The following is a 16,508-nucleotide window of genomic DNA, read 5'->3' on the forward strand; positions in this document are numbered from 1 at the left end:
AAAGGCAGGCAGGTGGGGAGAGAGGGAAGGCTGCCCACCACGCCCAGGCCTCCTTGCGCCTGGGGGCCAACTGTCCAGGTTCACCCCCACCCCTCCTTGAGCCTGATACCACATCTGTGAAATGCAGTCCTGGGACTGCCTCCTGAGTTCTCCCTGTTAAATAATGTTACTAAGGACAGCACCCAACAGCCTCCTTGGCACCCTTATCTGCCCTTCCTGTCAGCTGGTCCCCATGCCCTGTACCCCAGCCAACCACCAGTGAAAACATCAGTGAATGGGGCCGAAGCCCAGGGGAACTCAAAAGGAAGTGGAGGTCACACGCCGGTGGGGGGCTGTGCAAGACATAGCGCCTGCCGGGTGGGCCGTCCCAGGACAAAAGCACAGATAATCATAGCTCCACTGCATGCCAGACGGAAAGTGAAAGCTGCTCAGTCGTGTCCGACTCTTTGTGACCCCATGGACTATACAGTCCATGGAATTCTCTAGGCCAGAACACTGGAGTGGGTAGCCTTTCCCTTCTCCAGGGGATCTTCCCAACCCAGCGATTAAACCCAGGTCTCCTGCACTGCAGGTGGATTCTTCACCAGCTGAGCCACAAGGGAAGGCCACGTGGCGGACGGAAATGGAGGGGAAAGAAAATAAACACACACTTTCTGAGCGCGTCTGTCAGTTTCTGTTGGTTTCGTTTTGTTTTGAACACTAAGATTTATTTTCAAACAGCACACAGACACCTGCGGGGCTGGGCCGGGCCAGGCTGGTGACTGGGCCCGAAGTCTCTGGAGACCCTGGAACCCACCCACGGCAGCTGCCAGGAAAGGAGACCCTGGCCCAGGCGGCACGGCCCAAGCTTCAGGCAAGCGTGGTGGCTCGGTGGCCCCCAGGCCCCGCCCCGTGGCCGGGTACACACGCTGTGGCAGCGGTGACACCCCGTGGGCGAGGGCGGGGAGGCGGCCAGGAGCTCAACTAGGGAACACTGCAGCTTCGGGAACACGGTGACTGCCGGACTCGCCGAAACCAGGCTCTTTGGAAAACAACCTCATCTTTGGGAGAACACCTCCTGGCTTAGGTCTCTCCTCTCAATTTCCCTTTACTTCTCAAAAATTTAAAAACAAAAACAAAAACAGAAAAAAAGAAAGAAAACACACATTTTTCGGGAGAAGGTGCTGTTCTTCGCGCGCCCAGAGCTCCGCCAGCTGCACTCTCACTGTACTCGCTCGGTAAAGTTCTCGGGGAAGACGCCCCGGCATTTCTCCAGCTCCTTGTGCTGGTTCCAGTCACTCTCCTTCACGCCCATGAGCCAGCCTTCATCCTAAGGGGAAGCGAGCAAGGTTGCATGGGGAGGAGGGCACTCACACCTACAGGCTGGGCCCTCCTGCAGCCAGCTCATTTCTCCTAGGCTGTCAGACCCGCCTTAGGACGCCTCTGCCAAGCAGCACTTCCTGCTTTTCCTCTCAGGACCCAAACTGACCCCCCCCTACCCTCAGGAGCCATCCCAGCCTTCAGCAGGCAGATTTAACCCTTTGTTGTTTGGTGAGTCCTCCTCACTGCAGAAAGACGGCTTGACTGTCGCACTGGTCCAAACACCTCTAAACAACTCCCTCAGTCCCCACGAAAGAGCTTCTCATTGGCTGGTGCCCACAGAGGCCATCACCAAGGAGCATATCAGCTGTCCTCCCTGCCTTCTACAAACAGTGCATTGACCACTTAAAAGCTTCCAGAGTGACCTGAGGTGTTCCACCAAGCCCTCCAAGCTGAACCTGACCTTTGCCTTAATCCTGACCCCTCACTCATCCATTCAAGCCCTGACAAGCCTTGACCCTGGGCCTGCGGTAGCCACACACCCTGCCTGAAGCCAAGCCCATTGCTGCCCCTGCAGCTGGGCCATCCCTGGGACCTACGCACTGGTTACCTGCCTTGTCCTACACCCGACATGGGTCCTACGTGAGCCGCGTCTACTCATCACAGACGGCTCTCGCTGTGTGCTGGGGGACCAGGACTCTGCTCTTGAGAACCCCACCCAGCCCAGGGCTGGCCCACCAGGGAGATCAGCGGAGACCTGGGGCTTTAGGAAAAGTAACTAATTCAGCACCAGGCCCAGGAAAGCCTTCTTATTCAAACCTCCCAGCCCACGGTGGGCTCAAAAAGTACCTAGTAGCCTCAAGTTCCAGCCCAGGACGCCCCAGCCAGGTTGGCCTCACTCCACACCCGGCCCTCCTCCCCGACTCAGTCACTCTGATAACTAGATCACACAGACGTGTTGATGACTAAAAGCTCAGGAGTCCCGCCAGCTCTACTCCGCACCATAGCTGCCACCTGGATATCCACATGGGCACCCCCACGGCACCATCAATGCCCCACAATCAAGGGCTCCTGCTGAGGGGCCACGGCAATCTGAACTAAGCAGCCTGCCCGGAACCTAGCGGGGGCAGTTCTGTCCCACGCTGAGCCTCCCAGGATCGCTGGGACCCACTCTGAGGATGTTCACTAACAAAGCAAGGCCGCAGGAGAAGGGTCTGGGATGCTTCGGGGTGAGGACCAGCTGGGGACAGGGCTGGAGACTCAGGGGTCTCTCCCTGTGGGCAGGGACGTGTGTGGTCCTTGTGGACGGGGCAGGGGCAGCGGGAGGCTGCAGCGCAGGCTGGGCGGTGGGGGAGGCCCATGGAGAGGCAGCCAGGGGTCCTGTCCTGGAGGAGGGTGACCGAGGGGGGGCAGGGAAGGGAAAGATGACGAAGGAACTGAGATGCAGAGGGCCCAGAGGAAGGCAGACGGAGCCTGAGGAGAGGAGGAAGCAGGAGGCGAGAGACGGAGGTGGGAAGAAGAGGGTGAACAGCCCGGGGGGGCTGGAAGGGAAGGAGATGCTCGGTGGTGGGCAGAGGCCACAGGTTGGCTGGCGGGGCTCTGCTGCCCCCTGCTGGCCGCCGTGCCTCCCGCAGAGCCAGCCTCACCTGCTCCTCCGGGTTCTGGAAGGGGATCACCAGCACCACATCCCCAGCCTTGAGCTGCAGCTCGTCCGTGTCAGTGGCTGTGTAGTCGTGTTGGGCCTGCACCTGCAGAGGGTGGGGGAGAGCTGACACCCCCTTCCTCGGCGACCTTTGTCCCCCCTGCAGTCCCATGGGCACCGGGAGCAAGTGAACGCAGCAGGAACAGGGCTGGGGCACCACCTCACAACTGGGGAGCGGGGTGGCGGGGGTCGGGGGGAGAGGCGTGGGATGGGTGCGGGCCACCCCCATAGCCGAGCGCCCAAGGAGATTGCACGTCAGCAGGCCAGACTCACCTTGAACATGAACCCCGGGGGCAGGTCCAGACGTCCTGCCCCACTGCCGCTCTCCACCGTGCCATTCACAGTTGCCGAGAAGGTCTCCACGACCACCGCGGGGAGAGAGCTCTGGCGGGGGAGGAGAGCAGGTCAGTGACGGCGGGGAGGGGGTCCCGGAGGGCGGGCCGCGCCGGCAGAGGAGGGGGGTGTCTGCGCCTGACGCCAGACCAGCGGGCCTCCAGGTTCCTCGACAGGAACTGTGACCTGGACCAGCACAGAGCAAGACACGGGCTAGGGAGCCGCGAGCGGCGGGGAGGAATCACAGGGCCTGGGTCCCTGGCATCTTACGGAGGCTGCTTCACTTGCGGTCGTCTCCCCGGGCTCCTGGGCTCCAGCCGCCTCCGAGGCCTCCGCTGGCTGCAACATAAATGCCACGTGGGGTCAGACGCAAGACAGGGCGTGCCGGCCAGAACAAGGAGACGTTGCAGAGGGCCAGTGCCTCTGTCCAGTACAGGGAGGCCCTGAAGGAAAGGCCCTGGGCATGGGAAGCAGCTGGAGAAGGCGCTGGCAGGCACACAGACCCCGGACCCCAAGTGATGAGCGGCTGAGAAGCCCAGCACAGGCCCCTGGGCCCCCTCACAGCCTCTGCCTTCTAAGCCCAAACCCTGGTCGAGCCTCGGCTTCCTTCTTCCCACCTGCCCAGCCCCACTGGCCCCTCACAGGTGGCCCCCATGGTGAAGGCCCAGGCAGGGCACCGCAGACGCTGCCTGGCTGCAGTCAGGCCGACCTGGGTCTGCCCTGAGACTCAGCCATGTCTGAGTTCTGGGAGCGATCACTCAACCCTCCTGGCCGCCAGGAGGAAATGTCTAGGTTAGGCTGAAGATTAAAGGAGAATTCAGGAAAGTGCCCACTGTAAACCAGGAGGCCATCTCAACACACCTCCTTCCCTCCACTGGGGGCCTGAGCTAGGAGGCTGGTGCTGGCCAGCAGACGAGGGGCTGACCGGATCTGCGCCCCTCCAGCACCAGTGACAGACAAGCCCTGTCCAGGGGCCTCCTCGCTAAAGGCTCACCCTCAGTCCCACCGTGGTCCCTCCTGCGCCCCTTCCTCCGGCCTCTTCCTGCATGCCACACCCCCAAGAGGCAGGGGAGGGGAGGGGCGCTGACAGGGCACTTACTTGGGCAGGCCCCGGCTCGGCCGTCTGGCTGGGCCAGGCCACAGCAAAGGTGCCCTCGGCAGCGCTGGGCTCCTTGGAAGGCAGGCTGCCAGCTGGATTCTCTGTGGGCTAGTGACGGGCCAGCGGGGGGAACGGGGAGGGAGGGCCGGGGCCGGCAGGGGTGGCGGGTGTCAGGCGGGGTGGGAGACAAGAGAAGAAGGCGATGAGCGGCCAGCGTGGGCCAGCTGAGTGCCCAGAGGGCAGGGAGGTGTGGATGTGCCACAGGAGCGCAGCCCCTGCCAGGCAAGCGGCACTGCCCGCCGGTGCCAGACTTCCGCGGGCCTCCTCCAGCGGAGCTTCGCGAGCCCCGGGCCTGGGCTGCCGGCCCCTTCACGCCAGCCCCTCCTGCTCCTGCAGGAGCTCCATCGCCGGCTGTGGGGCATCCCCTGCCCCCCGAGCCTCCGTCCCTGAGCCCCCAGGTGACGGCGGGCCCCGTCCGGCCTCAGGCCGCCTGTCCTGCTCCTCGAGTCGCCTCCCCTCTCTCCTGTGTCCCACCAGCTCGCTAGTCCCACTGCCCTGCAGGGCCTCTACTGAAGAAAACCCCTCCACCCCGAGACCCCCTGCACCCCAGACCTGGGCCCAGTACGGGGACACCCCATCCACCCTGGGGACCAGCTGGTGACTATCTAGGGCCATTCACAGCCCCTGAAAACTGGGCTGCACCCTGGGGAACTCTTCAGAGGCTGAACTGAGGGGCCCTTTCCCAAAGGGCCTGGCTGAAGGCGCAGGGTCCCTAAGGGCGGGCGGCGCGGCCGTGCGTGCACCTGTGAACAGTGCGGCACGAGGCGGCACGGGGCCGCACATGGCGCAGCGGCTCCGCGAGGGGCGGGCACAGAGCCAGCACAGCTTACCTCCCAGAGGTCCCACGGAATCGACTGAGCGCAGAGAGGGGAGAAGGACAGTTAGCACGGAGGTTAGAGACAGGCAGGCAAGCAGTCCCCAGGGACCCCACCCCAGGCCCACCCCAGGGCCCTCGAGCCGGCAGGTGTGGGGCAGAGCAGCGCTAGGCTCCGAGGCCTCCAGAGGACCGAGGCCTGGACACCTTCAGGGAGACAGCAGCCACAGGCCAGGGCGCGCCCACACCCAGGGCTGCCGCCGGGAGAGGAACGGGGCGCCCAGGCGGACGGACCGTGTGAGCTGCCAGGCGGGTGTGCAGCTGACCTCCTGAGGGGCCTCTTACCGACTTGCTGTCAGGACCAAGGGAGGTGACAAGAGCGGGGACCAGGACTCCAGGGGAAGGTGAGTGGGAGGAGAGCCCGGGACCCCAAAACCCCCAAAGGAGGTTGGTGGGCAGACGTGAACCCAGGCCCCGGTGCCCAGAGGCCAGTGGGCCCATGGGCGGTGGTGGGCTCGCACCAACCTGACCGGAGGGCGTGGGCGCTTTCACAGGGCTTGCCACAGGCGGGAGGGGGTCAAAGTCCAGGTCCAGCAGACTGGCCTGCTCCGAGAAAGGCCCCGGGGCCTCAAACTTGGCAGCAGCGGCAGAGAGGAAGGCAGTTAGTGACGGGCAGCAAGCGCTCAGCTGGGGCGCACACAGCAGGCTCCTCTCCCAGACACACCCACTGACACACGGACAGGCCCGTCCCACACGCCTGGCACCAGCCCACCCTCACAAGGACACACCTGGGGCCAGCTCGCCCTCAGCTGGGCAGCTACCCCCAGACCAATGCCCACAGGCCGAGGAGATGTCCCGGTGCGCGCGCCCAACAACTCCCCTGATCTCGTGCTCCTTCCAGAAGTGGCCCAGCCACGCTCCGGCCTGGACACGGCCACGCAGCCCCTCTGGCTCAGAGGAGCTTTACACAGGCACGGGCTGTCCCAGATGGACAGGTGGTCCCCCAGTGACCCCTACCCCCAGCCCGTTCAGGGCCGACCGAGCCAGCACACAGTGCCCGGGAGCCCCATCGTAAACACGGGGGTCCCCAACACAGGAGTACCGTGTTCACAGTGCAGGGCCCTCTCCAGCCACCCACAGTCCCTTCAGCAGGGCTGAGCACAGCCCAGGGATGTGCTTGGAGCAGGCACGGTCCCCAGGAGACCGCAGCGCGGTGGCACTACCCACACTGTGAGAAGCCAGCAGCTCAGTAAGGGGGGCCAGACGACCATGGAAGATGTCTTCCCAGAGCCGGCCCCAGTCCAGTGGACACACCGCCTCCCTACGCGGATGGCGTGCTCAACTGCATCCCCGTCTCATACAAGGGGCTTCCCGGGGACCAGGAGTACTCTGCCTGCCCTGCCTTGGCCCAGGGTGCTATCCCTAAAGCAGAGCTGAGAGGGCCACAGCCCCACAAGCCCAGGGCAGCCAGCTCCCTCCCTACCCCTTTGATGGTGCCCAGAACTGATAGGACTCGCCCTCCAGCCCAAGGCACCTGAGAGCCTCCATTTAGAAGGGCCCAAGACCTGGGAGCATGGGCAGGGCACTCCTGGAAGGCCTTCCCAGCTGAGCTGTGGCCTGTCCAGGGAGGCCAAGACCAGGGTCCTGAGAAGGACTGGAGTTGCCAACCCACAGCTCAGGGGACAAGGGGCTGAGCTCAGAAACCCCAGACAGAGTGGACTCACTCCCGCCCCATGGTCACCCCCAGCCACAGACTCCCCTTTAGGTCAAGCCCTGTCCAGTGAGCCCGGGAGGAAGGTCACCACTGTCTCTCCGGCATCAGTCCAGGACTGTGGAGGCTGAGCTCTGAGTGCCCTCCAGCCAGGGACAGGTAGCATTTCTCTCCCCAAGGTCGCCCCACTGCACACCCTCTCTCAGAAGTCAGCCAAGCCCAGACAGAGGGCCCCTCAGATTCCAAGTCACCAGGCCAGGGCAGGCTGCGTCCTCTGCCCCACCTCCCAGCAGTTCAGCCTCCCCCCCTCAGGCCAGGAGCTGTCCCCTGAGCGTAGGGACACAGGCTACTCAGCCCTGGCCAGCAGAGCAGCCCCGTCAGCACAGCGTCATGGACGGACCAGTCCACCCCCGCCCCAGGTAACAGAACCCATGGGGGCACTGCCCAACCCACCAGGCAGGGCCTCAGCTCCCAGGAGTGGGCAGAGAGACAGCAGGAGAGGCATGCAGGGAGCAGGGCAGGGCAGACCGCCTGGCTGCAGCTGAGGCCCGCAGTTCCTCACCGGTTCAGTGGGAACAACCCCTCCCAGGGAGGACTGAACACTGAGCCGGGCCAGAGGGTCAGCGGCTGGCTGCACTCCCCGTGCAGCGTCTACCAGCCCTTACGTGCCCCTGAGGCGGAGGCGGGCTCCAGGCGGTGAGCACCCCAGCTGCAATCTGCCCTCAGGTCGTGGTTTCCCCAAGAGCCCAGGAGCACCTTGAGCCAGCCTCAGCTATGCTCTGCAGAGGGGCTCCCTCCCAGGTCCCCAAGCCAGGGCATCACCCGCCTGCCCCCAGCCATCTGTACCGAAAGTTCCAAGCTTAATCCGAAGTCCTCCTGCGGGGGCTTGAAGCCCACTCGGCCACGGCCCCTTGTAGCAGGAAACGCTGTCCTGTGCTCCCAAAGGCCTCTTTGGCCACATGCACACTCCAGTCCTGCCCCTCCCCTCCAGGCCTCTGAGCTTGTGCAGAGGAAGACCCCTGGCAGGGAAAGCCCACAGGAGCACCGCAACGCGGGGCCCAGCGCAGCTTGGGACTGGCTGGACTACACAAAAGGTGAGCGCAGCACAGACTGGGAGGCCTGGAAGCCAGGCTCAGAGAGGTCGGCGCACTGCGGCCTCTGTGAGCTGATCTGACCGCGGGCAGCCCGCCTCCTCTGCCACCACAGCGACCTTCCCTGCTCCGCCCTCCCTTCGCCTTCTGGGAATGGGCGTTGCATGCCTCCGAGGGCGGCTACAGCAGCCTCCCTGCTCTGTGACTCGACCACCGCCGCACCCCCGTGCGGTGACGGCACTTCTGGAAGCTGGAGTCTTGGTGCCTTGGAGGGCTCCCGAGCTGTGCACTGGTCCGGTGGCCTCCTCACCTGACGCTGACCTCATGCCCTTCCTGAGCCTGCCTCCCACCCCTCCCAGCCTACATACGAGCGGCCGCCTCTGGCTACACACTGCGTCTGCTCATAGCCACTTGGCAAACTTCACCTGCTCCAGGAAGTCTCCCCTGATTGGCCCAGGTCCTCTGAGCCGCCCACCCCTCTGGGCCACAATGTCAACGGACACTGGAGGCCACTGTTGAGTCAGCCGTCTCTATGAGGACCATTTGCCCGTGTCCCTCCGTTAGCCACATGCTCAGAGAGAAATGAAGAATGATGGGCGGGGGAGTGGGCGGATGTGCGAGAAGGAGGCTCAGAACCAATCCCTGCAGTCGGCCTCCTGGCTCCTGAGGCGGAGGCACAGGGCATGGGATGGAGGGGAAGGCCATGCACACCCCGAAAGAGCAAGAGAAGGTGGAGAGCTGGGCCGCGGTGGCCGCGGCTGACCTGGGAAGGGGTGGTCACGCTGATCTCGGGGACAAACGTGTCGTCAAACAAGCTGAGGATCTGCTCCTGCTTGACCTCCTTGGACGGGGTGTGTTTGGGAGGCGGAGGGACTGGTGGGCCTTTCCGAAGCTGTGGGTCGGCAGCAGGTGAGGGGGCCGCGTGGAAAGGCGCAGCGGAGCGTGGGGGTGGGGGAGACAGACAGAGACAAAGCCACCGTTAGTCAGCTCCCGGCCACGGCCCCGCCAGCAACCGAGGAACACGGACGAGGAAAGTCACTGCCCCCAGAACTCCGACACAGAGACCACAAGGGCCCCGGGAGCAGCCGAGGCCCGGCGGTCAGGAAGCCTGCAGAGAGAGAGGCGGGTCGGAGGGCAAGGCAGTGAACGACAGGAGGAAGGGAGAGAGCAAGGCAGAAGAGAAGGCAGGACGGGCCTGCCAGGCTGCCAGGGGCCGCGTCGGAGGGTCCGGCTCTCGCTGCCCTTGGTGGGGAAGCCGAGGAGAGAAACGGGCGCTGCGAGAGAGCCGGCACCCAGGCCCCCTGCGCTCTGCCCAGCCGCCTGCCCCCGCCCCCGGAGGAGCTGCAGTCCAGACTCGGGAGGCCGCCGTGGAGGCAGCACGCAGCCAGGCCCCGCCGAGGGCCACACACCTGCCCACCAAGCCTGGGTTTCCTCACTCGTCAAGTTGAGGCGATGAGTATCTACCTCACAGGCTAGTGTGAGGACAATGAATGAAAATACAGAAAGGCTGGCGCGGGGTGCGGCCCAGAGTAAGTGTCCGAGTATGGGCTCTCATCACCCTCTTAGTATCGCTCTCCTAATCAGCTGTGAAGCGGGCCTGCAACCGGCAGAGCTGCGGCCGGGAGCCTAGTGGCTGGTTGCAGGTTGTGGGGGGAGGGGGGTGGCAGTCAGCCCGTCAGGGCTCAGATGGGGCTGCACAGTGGACCCCACTCCTCCATCTCCCTTTCCGGCTCCTGGGGACGCTGCAGAAACCTGGAAGAAACTGGGTTAGGGGAGGGCCCTCACCGAGCCCCTCCTCTCGCCGGCCCTTTCAGGGTCCTGGGTGCCCCCTACCCCCGCAAGAAAGGAGGTGAGGCAGAGGAAGAGGCAGCCACCTCGGCAGACCCGGATGCTCTGGGGGCTGATGGCCCTGGAGCCTGTGTCTCCGCAAGAAAGAAAGATGGAGAGAGTTCAGCAGCCCAGAGGCCAGGGAGAGGGAAGAAGGGGTGCTGCAGCAGGGTGGGGGCGCCAGACTGTCACAGAGGCCCCTGGGAGGGGCCGGGACCACAGAGAGGAGCCTGGGCCCACAGGGACAGGGACTGGAAGGAGCCGGGATGACGGCAGAGCAGGAAGAAGCAAGGGAGGGGACAGGCCACCAAGACAGGCGCCTACCTGAGACGGGGACTTGGGGAGGGCAGCCCCGGGGGTGGCTGCGCCAGCCGGCTCGGGCTCATGGTTGACTCTGATCTCGGGCGTGGCAGCAGGAGAGCCGTCGGGCGGCGGCGAGGGGCTCTTGTTCCCTTTTGCAGGTGCACTGTCACTGCAGAGAGAGAGGAGGGAGAGGGAGCCCGATGGAGGGAGGTGGAGGTGTCCGAGAGAGAGAGGAAACCTGTGTGTGTGTGACAGGCTGTGTGCACCCACCAATGCCCCGGGGACCCGCGTATGGAAATGTGCGCGCACATGTGTGTGTGTCCATGGAGATCCTGGGAGACTGAGGGTGCTCGTGTGTCCACAGACTCACTGTGAAAATATGGCACCCGTGTGTGCTTGAGTGCGTGTCCCCACGCATCCGTGTGTGAACGTGCACGAGAACAGGTGGAGATGAGGCGACAGGCATGCACTGGGGACGCGCAGACGTCTGCAGCAGGGCCTGCCCTGGACGCAGCGACAACCCCACCCCAGCTGGAGGAGCAGGGCGGGTCCCCGGGAGGCATCGCCAGGCGGGACCCCCAGCCTCGTGCAGGGGCGCCGAGCCCACAGCAGGAGCAAGCCAAACATCGTAGAAGCAAAGAGAGTATCATCCGACACGGCGCGCAGCAGCCCCTGTGCTCAGGGCGAGCCTGCTCCTCAGCCTGGCCCCAGGGGCCTCTGGGCACGGCTGCCTGCCATCCGCCCCTCACCCCAGCCAGCCCCACCTCCAGGGCCCGGCTGCCCACCACACCAGAGGGGCTGGCTCCGAGCTTTTGCTCCTGCGGGTCCTCCCAGGTATCCTGGGTGACCAGCAGAGGCCACAGGCAGAGGGGCTAGATAAAGGGGGTGTCTCAGAGCCTGGATGAAGAGGGAGAAGCCATGTCAAGTCTCAGTACTGACAAGGACAAACGGCAGGCACAGCCCACCACCTGGGCGCAAAGCGGGCAGAAATAAAAATGCATGTTGTGCTTGCCTGGAGAGACTCTAGAACAGTGCTGACCGAGACTGACCTACAGGGGGCTGCTTACATTTATGTTTGAAAAGTGAAAGCGAAAGTCGCTCAGCCGTGTCTATATAGTCCATGGTATAGTCCATGGGATTCTCCAGGCCAGAATACAGGAGTGGGTAGCCTATCCCTTCTCCAGGGGATCTTCCCAACCCAGGAATCGAACCGGGGCCTCCTGCATTGCAGGTGGCTTCTTTACCAACTGAGCTATCAGCGAAGCCCATATTTTACGTTTATATGAAATAAAAATGCAGCTCCTCGGTCACACAGGCTACATTTTAAGTGCTCCCCGGCCACATGGGGTGGACGGACACAGTGTTGGATGGGGCAAGTCCAGAAGGAACCCTGTCGCCTGCCTGGGGGGCCTTTGCCTCCTTAATGACTACATATACACCCAGTATATGAACACGCACACAGGCACACAGAATTCCTACAACTTGGCATGCTGCAGCGACTCTCTCCCCGAGCCTCCCAGGCCTCCCTTCCGGCGGATCCTGCACTCCTGCTCGGGCTGCAGGTGGTCTGCCCACCCTCCCCGCCACCCCCGATGCCCACCGACACCTCTCTGCCCTCTGCCACCCCGACACACACCACACGAGGGAAGGCGGGTTAGGGGTTAGTGGCGCCCTCGGCTGGGCCAGGCACATGCATGGGGGTCTGGGGGCTGTCCTCAGAGGCCCCCACAGCACGGCACTCCCTACTGGTACCTGTTCTTCTTTCTGCGCAGCCGGGAGAACAGTTTAGTTTTCTTTCTGTGGGGGTGGATGGGACGTGGAGGCCTTCATTTCGGGGAATGAGGATGTGGGACTGGCTTGACCCCTTCCCTCGCCGGCAGCCCCTCTGTGCTCGGAGGAGGACTAAGGGCTGAAGCACCCCCGACTCCCTGGGGGTGAGGAGGCCCCAGGCCTGCCCACGATCCCTGCTGTCCAGGGCCAAGACGTTGGCATCTGGCCAGGCGCCCCGAGACGGTGTTGGCAGAACAAGCAGCAGATGCCCCCTGGAGCAGAACCTGGTGGGTGGCTCTTGGCGGGACAGCGCCAGCAGCCCTCCCTGCCCGGGGTCCAGCCACAGAAGCTCAGGACCCGGGAAGGAGCCGGGTCAGCGGACCAGCACGGGGCCTGGGTCAGCGGACCAGCATGGGGCCCTGGGAAAAGGCCACTGGGCTGCCCTGGGGGCCACTCTGGAGTAAAGGAGGCTCACGAGCCTCCTCCGCAGCCCGTCCCTTCCTCTCAGACCAGCTGTTTCCCAAGGGCAGCCTGGCCCCCACTGCCTGCACGGCCCCCATCCTCAGCCACCCTGTGTGTGCCGCCTTGATCTCCAGGCAGGAAGGTGACCTGTGAAACCGACGCCCTGGGGCCTTCATTTCCTGCAGGGCAGCCTGTGGGCAGCTCCCGCACTATTTTCAGGGAGAAGTGGGGCAGTGGCAGTCACGGAATACTGACTGCCTTCCTCCTCCCCAGTTACCCCAAGAACCCGATGCAACCACCCTGCGTGGCCGATAAGGAGAGCGAGGTGCACAGCAGCTCCACCCCACGCTGTGACGCACAGCACCTCAAGGACAGAGATGAAGGGAAGCCCCAGGCTCGCTGTGGTTTCCCGGGGGCTGCGGGCCAGGCGCATCCCCTCCTCCCTCGAGGTTTACCCCTCAGGAAGCAGGGCTCTCCTCCGTGCGGTGAGTGGTGGAAGGGGGCTCCCCGCTCCGAGGATCCCCTGAATCCTTCAGTCCCAGCCCTGCCTGCAAAGCAGTGGAGGCACCGCTTCTGGGCTCCACAGCGGAGGAAGCCAGGCCTGCACTGGGGGAGCCACAGACTGCCCAGGGTCGCTCCTTCTCAGATGGGGCACAGCCAAGGAGGAGGGGCGCCTTCGCCTGCTCCCCTGAGCACAGGGAGGCCAAGCCAGAAAGGCCCAACCCACAGGGGACCGCAGGAAGAGGCCTTGCCCCAGCCGACCGACACCTCCCCCAGCCCCCAGCACCCTCAGGGGACTCACACACCTCGGCTGGGCCTTGACTGTGAACGTGTTGCTCCCATGCTGCTTCTCCAGACTGACGAGCACATCGTTGAGGTTCTGGTTGAGCTGCAGGAGGGGCAGCAAGCAGGTTGGGTGGGGGCCACCAGCCAGCCCCATCTCCCAGCAACATCCCTGCTTCTCTTCTAGCCTAGCCCTGCCCTGTGCCTCTGCCTGGACCAGAACAGGCTCGTCTCTCTCCATCAGTGGGAGCTGGGAGCCAGCACACCAACCCCAGAAAGAAAACCGAGGAGGAGGAGGAAGTGGGCTGCGCTGCTGAGCAGTCACGGTCTCTGGGGACCATCTTTCTCTTCTTTCTGCTCATAGGCACTTCCTAAAATGCCACATAAAGCTTGTACTGTTGCATTTCGCTTGTTGTTTTTTTTTTTTCCAACTTTGCAAATGAACTGTTGATCCTAACTGCTGAAGGCGTTTGCCAAGATGCTTTCAGGCCACATTACAGCTGACAGAGATTTCACCAAAAGCACCAGCAAGATGAGGGACTGACCCCATGCATCTTGTGGTTCTGCTTACTGAAAATACTTCCCTCTCCTTCAGCCACTAGGAAGCCCAGAGCTGAATTTTCCTCCTGACTTTACAAATATTTTCTTCCCAAAACACATCTCTGCTTTTTTCTTTTAATTTTTCACAAGTTGTCTCATACTGAAGGGAAGAAGGAAAAGGGGAAACAGGAAAAATCAGGCAGAAAACAATGCTCAGGGTGGTCCCTCAGGACAGGCCCCAAGGTGGCCAAAGCTCTTTTCCTGTCCTGGGCCTGGAATCCCCCATGGTCTATAGCCTCATTCTTCTGGGCCCTGGGGACAGTCAGGCCCACCCACGGCACAGGGAAGGAGGAAGTTGCCAACATGAAGTTTTTACACCTCAGCTTTGCAGTTTAACTGCCATTTTCATCAAAATGAAAATATAACAACATAGGAATTTAAGCTAATCTGACCCCATCTTACATCAGATTCCAGTAGGTAAGGCAAATCTGCTTTCATGTCTTAAGGAATATTTAAAAATTTTTTTAATTGGAAAAATTTTACTAATTTATTTATCTTCAGCCTACAAATTGGGAAACCACCACCGTTTTCTAACACTGAGCTCCCTGGGCCAAGGCTGCCTGAGCACATTTCTCCAGTTTGAGGGCCATTGGCCCTGCCCAAGCAATGAGAAGAGAACTGGAAACAGGGCAGGGGCTAGGGCTAGATCCGTGGGGCTGGCTTGCAGCCTCCCGGTGCACCCAGCAGCTCCTACTGGGCCCTGACCCTGTTCCTCAAGGGCAGGGGCTCAAAGAGGGGGCGCTGCGGTAACCTGTGTCTCTAACCCCGGCAGGAAAGAGGGAGCCGGGCCACCCTGTGCCTCTGACCCTGACCCTCAGCAGGTGTAGCGTGGCCCCGGGTGAGGGAGTGGAGTCTGCAGGGGAGGAAAGGGACCTACCTTACTCATTTCCTTGTGGAAGTTTTCCTCCAGGCCCGCAATGCTCTGAAATGTGTTGACATAGAAACCCACACGGCTGCAGGACAGAGGGAAGAAGGGCCAGGTGGATTGCAGGTCAGGGTGGACAGCCCGGGAGAGCCACGCGGGCGGCCACGCCTCCACCCTCACCAGCCCCAGCCCCGGGAGGGCGTGGAGCAGAGCAGCACAGCCCCGCAGCCTCGGGAGGGCGGCCGAGGCTCTGCCCGCCCTCTCCAGCCCCTCACCTGTTCCACAGGGATGGCAGCTCCTCTTGAAGATCCACATTCATCTCCTCAAACACCTTCTGGGCTTTGATGAGCTCCTCCTCGGCCTGGGGGGCGGGATGGGTCACTCCCCTCTGCGGGGCCTGAGTTCCAGCCAGCCCAGGCTAGGCCAGGCCCCCACCAAGACCTACTCTCCCCAGCGCGCTGGAACCAGGGCTCCGGGCAAGACAGGCTGAACCTGCCATGGACGCCTGGGCAGACCTCCCCGAGCTCCTCCCCCGCACCCCGGGGGCGCGCTGGGCAGGGGCCGGTCAGCAGCCACGGCCAAGGAGAGAACCCCCATCTGGTCCAGGTGCCCCAGGGGGGACCCGAGGAAGGAATGGAGCACACGAGAAGGCGCCAGCCAAGGGGACAAGGGGGCTGAGGCCCAGGCCGGCCACGAGGCCCAGACCCAGCCAGCTGGGACCCTGTCCCCTCACACTGGAGCCCCTCTCAGGCTAAGGGTCTGCCTGCTGCCCAGCTCTCTGGCCCTGGCCCATGCCGGCCCTCTGACTCCCCCTTCCCCTTTCTCAGGGCCGGCCTCCACCCCCAGGCTGACTTCACCTCCATGGGAGAAGCTTTCCGACCCTCTCCTCTGGCCCCTCTCTCCTCTGACCCCTCTCTCCTCTGACACTTCCCCAACAGAGGCAGGAGCTTGGGGACATGCGGAGAGCAGGGGAGAGGGCAGGTGAGGAGGGGGCTGGGCTGCTGGGCAGGGCGCCTGTGCCCCTTTCCAGGCCGGCCCGCGCCCTCCATGCCTGCACACACACCAGTTGGTGGCACTAAGGCCCCATGGCAGAATCCTAGAAAGGCGGGAGCTGGGCGGAGGGCAGAGGTGAGTCACAGACCCCGGCCCCAGAAAGGGCTCTGCTGGCTTATTCTGGAGAGCGCTGCAGGAAACGGTGACTCAGGGGGGTGACTTGGATTCGGGGTCTGAGTCACAGCCTAGGAACGTGGTGGCCTCGCCCAGGAGAAAACTTCCCTCCAGCAGCCTCATGTTCTCAGGCCAGCTGGCCTGAACGCCAAACTGCTGCAGAGCAGACCAGAGCTGCCTGTCCCACTTAAGCCCACCCAGCTGTCCATGCAGCTTCAGGCACCAGGATCAGCCCAAGTCACATCCTATTCCTTCTGTGTCTGGCCCAGCCAGGATGACTAGGGAACCGGAGGGGAGAGGGGCCACTAGGCTCCTGACTCCATCACCTTCAGGTTGTTGGAACTTGCTAGACGGAGCATGAGCATCTCATCTAACTTTTTAAAAATCTTATTTAAAAGTTAAAGGGGGTATAAGAAATCAAAGAAATGTCTCTAAATATGCATGCCTCCGGCCACACCTAGAATGGATCAGACCTGGGGTGCCCTCCAGGCCAGGAGCCAGATTATCCCTGCCTTAATTCTCTGAGAACCCCCGTGCCTGATGGGGGCTACCACCCTCAAAGCAGTGACTCCCACACTTCCAAACGCCAGAGCCTCACACGTCACGTGCACTTTCCATTCAA

General features: G+C 63.0%; 1 protein-coding gene across 19 annotated transcripts in view; it reads right to left on the reverse strand.

Moving 5' to 3' along the window:
- BIN1 (bridging integrator 1) overlaps positions 665–16,508 on the reverse strand; it is a 55,238-nt gene continuing 39,394 nt past the window's right edge. For 2 of the 19 annotated variants that reach the window (XM_018065669.1, XM_018065679.1), the window contains 13 exons: positions 14,995–15,080; positions 14,732–14,807; positions 13,278–13,360; positions 11,992–12,036; positions 10,261–10,408; positions 8,873–9,001; positions 5,833–5,940; positions 5,324–5,347; positions 4,434–4,541; positions 3,605–3,673; positions 3,275–3,385; positions 2,946–3,047; positions 665–1,309 (listed from right to left, as the gene is read on the reverse strand). In XM_018065669.1, coding sequence (XP_017921158.1) covers positions 1,202–1,309; positions 2,946–3,047; positions 3,275–3,385; positions 3,605–3,673; positions 4,434–4,541; positions 5,324–5,347; positions 5,833–5,940; positions 8,873–9,001; positions 10,261–10,408; positions 11,992–12,036; positions 13,278–13,360; positions 14,732–14,807; positions 14,995–15,080 — 1,197 coding nt within the window. In that variant the 3' untranslated portion in view covers positions 665–1,201. The remainder of the gene's footprint in view (positions 1,310–2,945; positions 3,048–3,274; positions 3,386–3,604; positions 3,674–4,433; positions 4,542–5,323; positions 5,348–5,832; positions 5,941–8,872; positions 9,002–10,260; positions 10,409–11,991; positions 12,037–13,277; positions 13,361–14,731; positions 14,808–14,994; positions 15,081–16,508) is intronic. The other 17 variants (XM_018065672.1, XM_018065692.1, XM_018065698.1 and 14 more) reach the window with 11 other exon arrangements.

Source organism: Capra hircus, chromosome 2 (assembly GCF_001704415.2).
Source record: "Capra hircus breed San Clemente chromosome 2, ASM170441v1, whole genome shotgun sequence".
In the NCBI taxonomy this organism is placed as follows: domain Eukaryota; kingdom Metazoa; phylum Chordata; class Mammalia; order Artiodactyla; family Bovidae; genus Capra; species Capra hircus.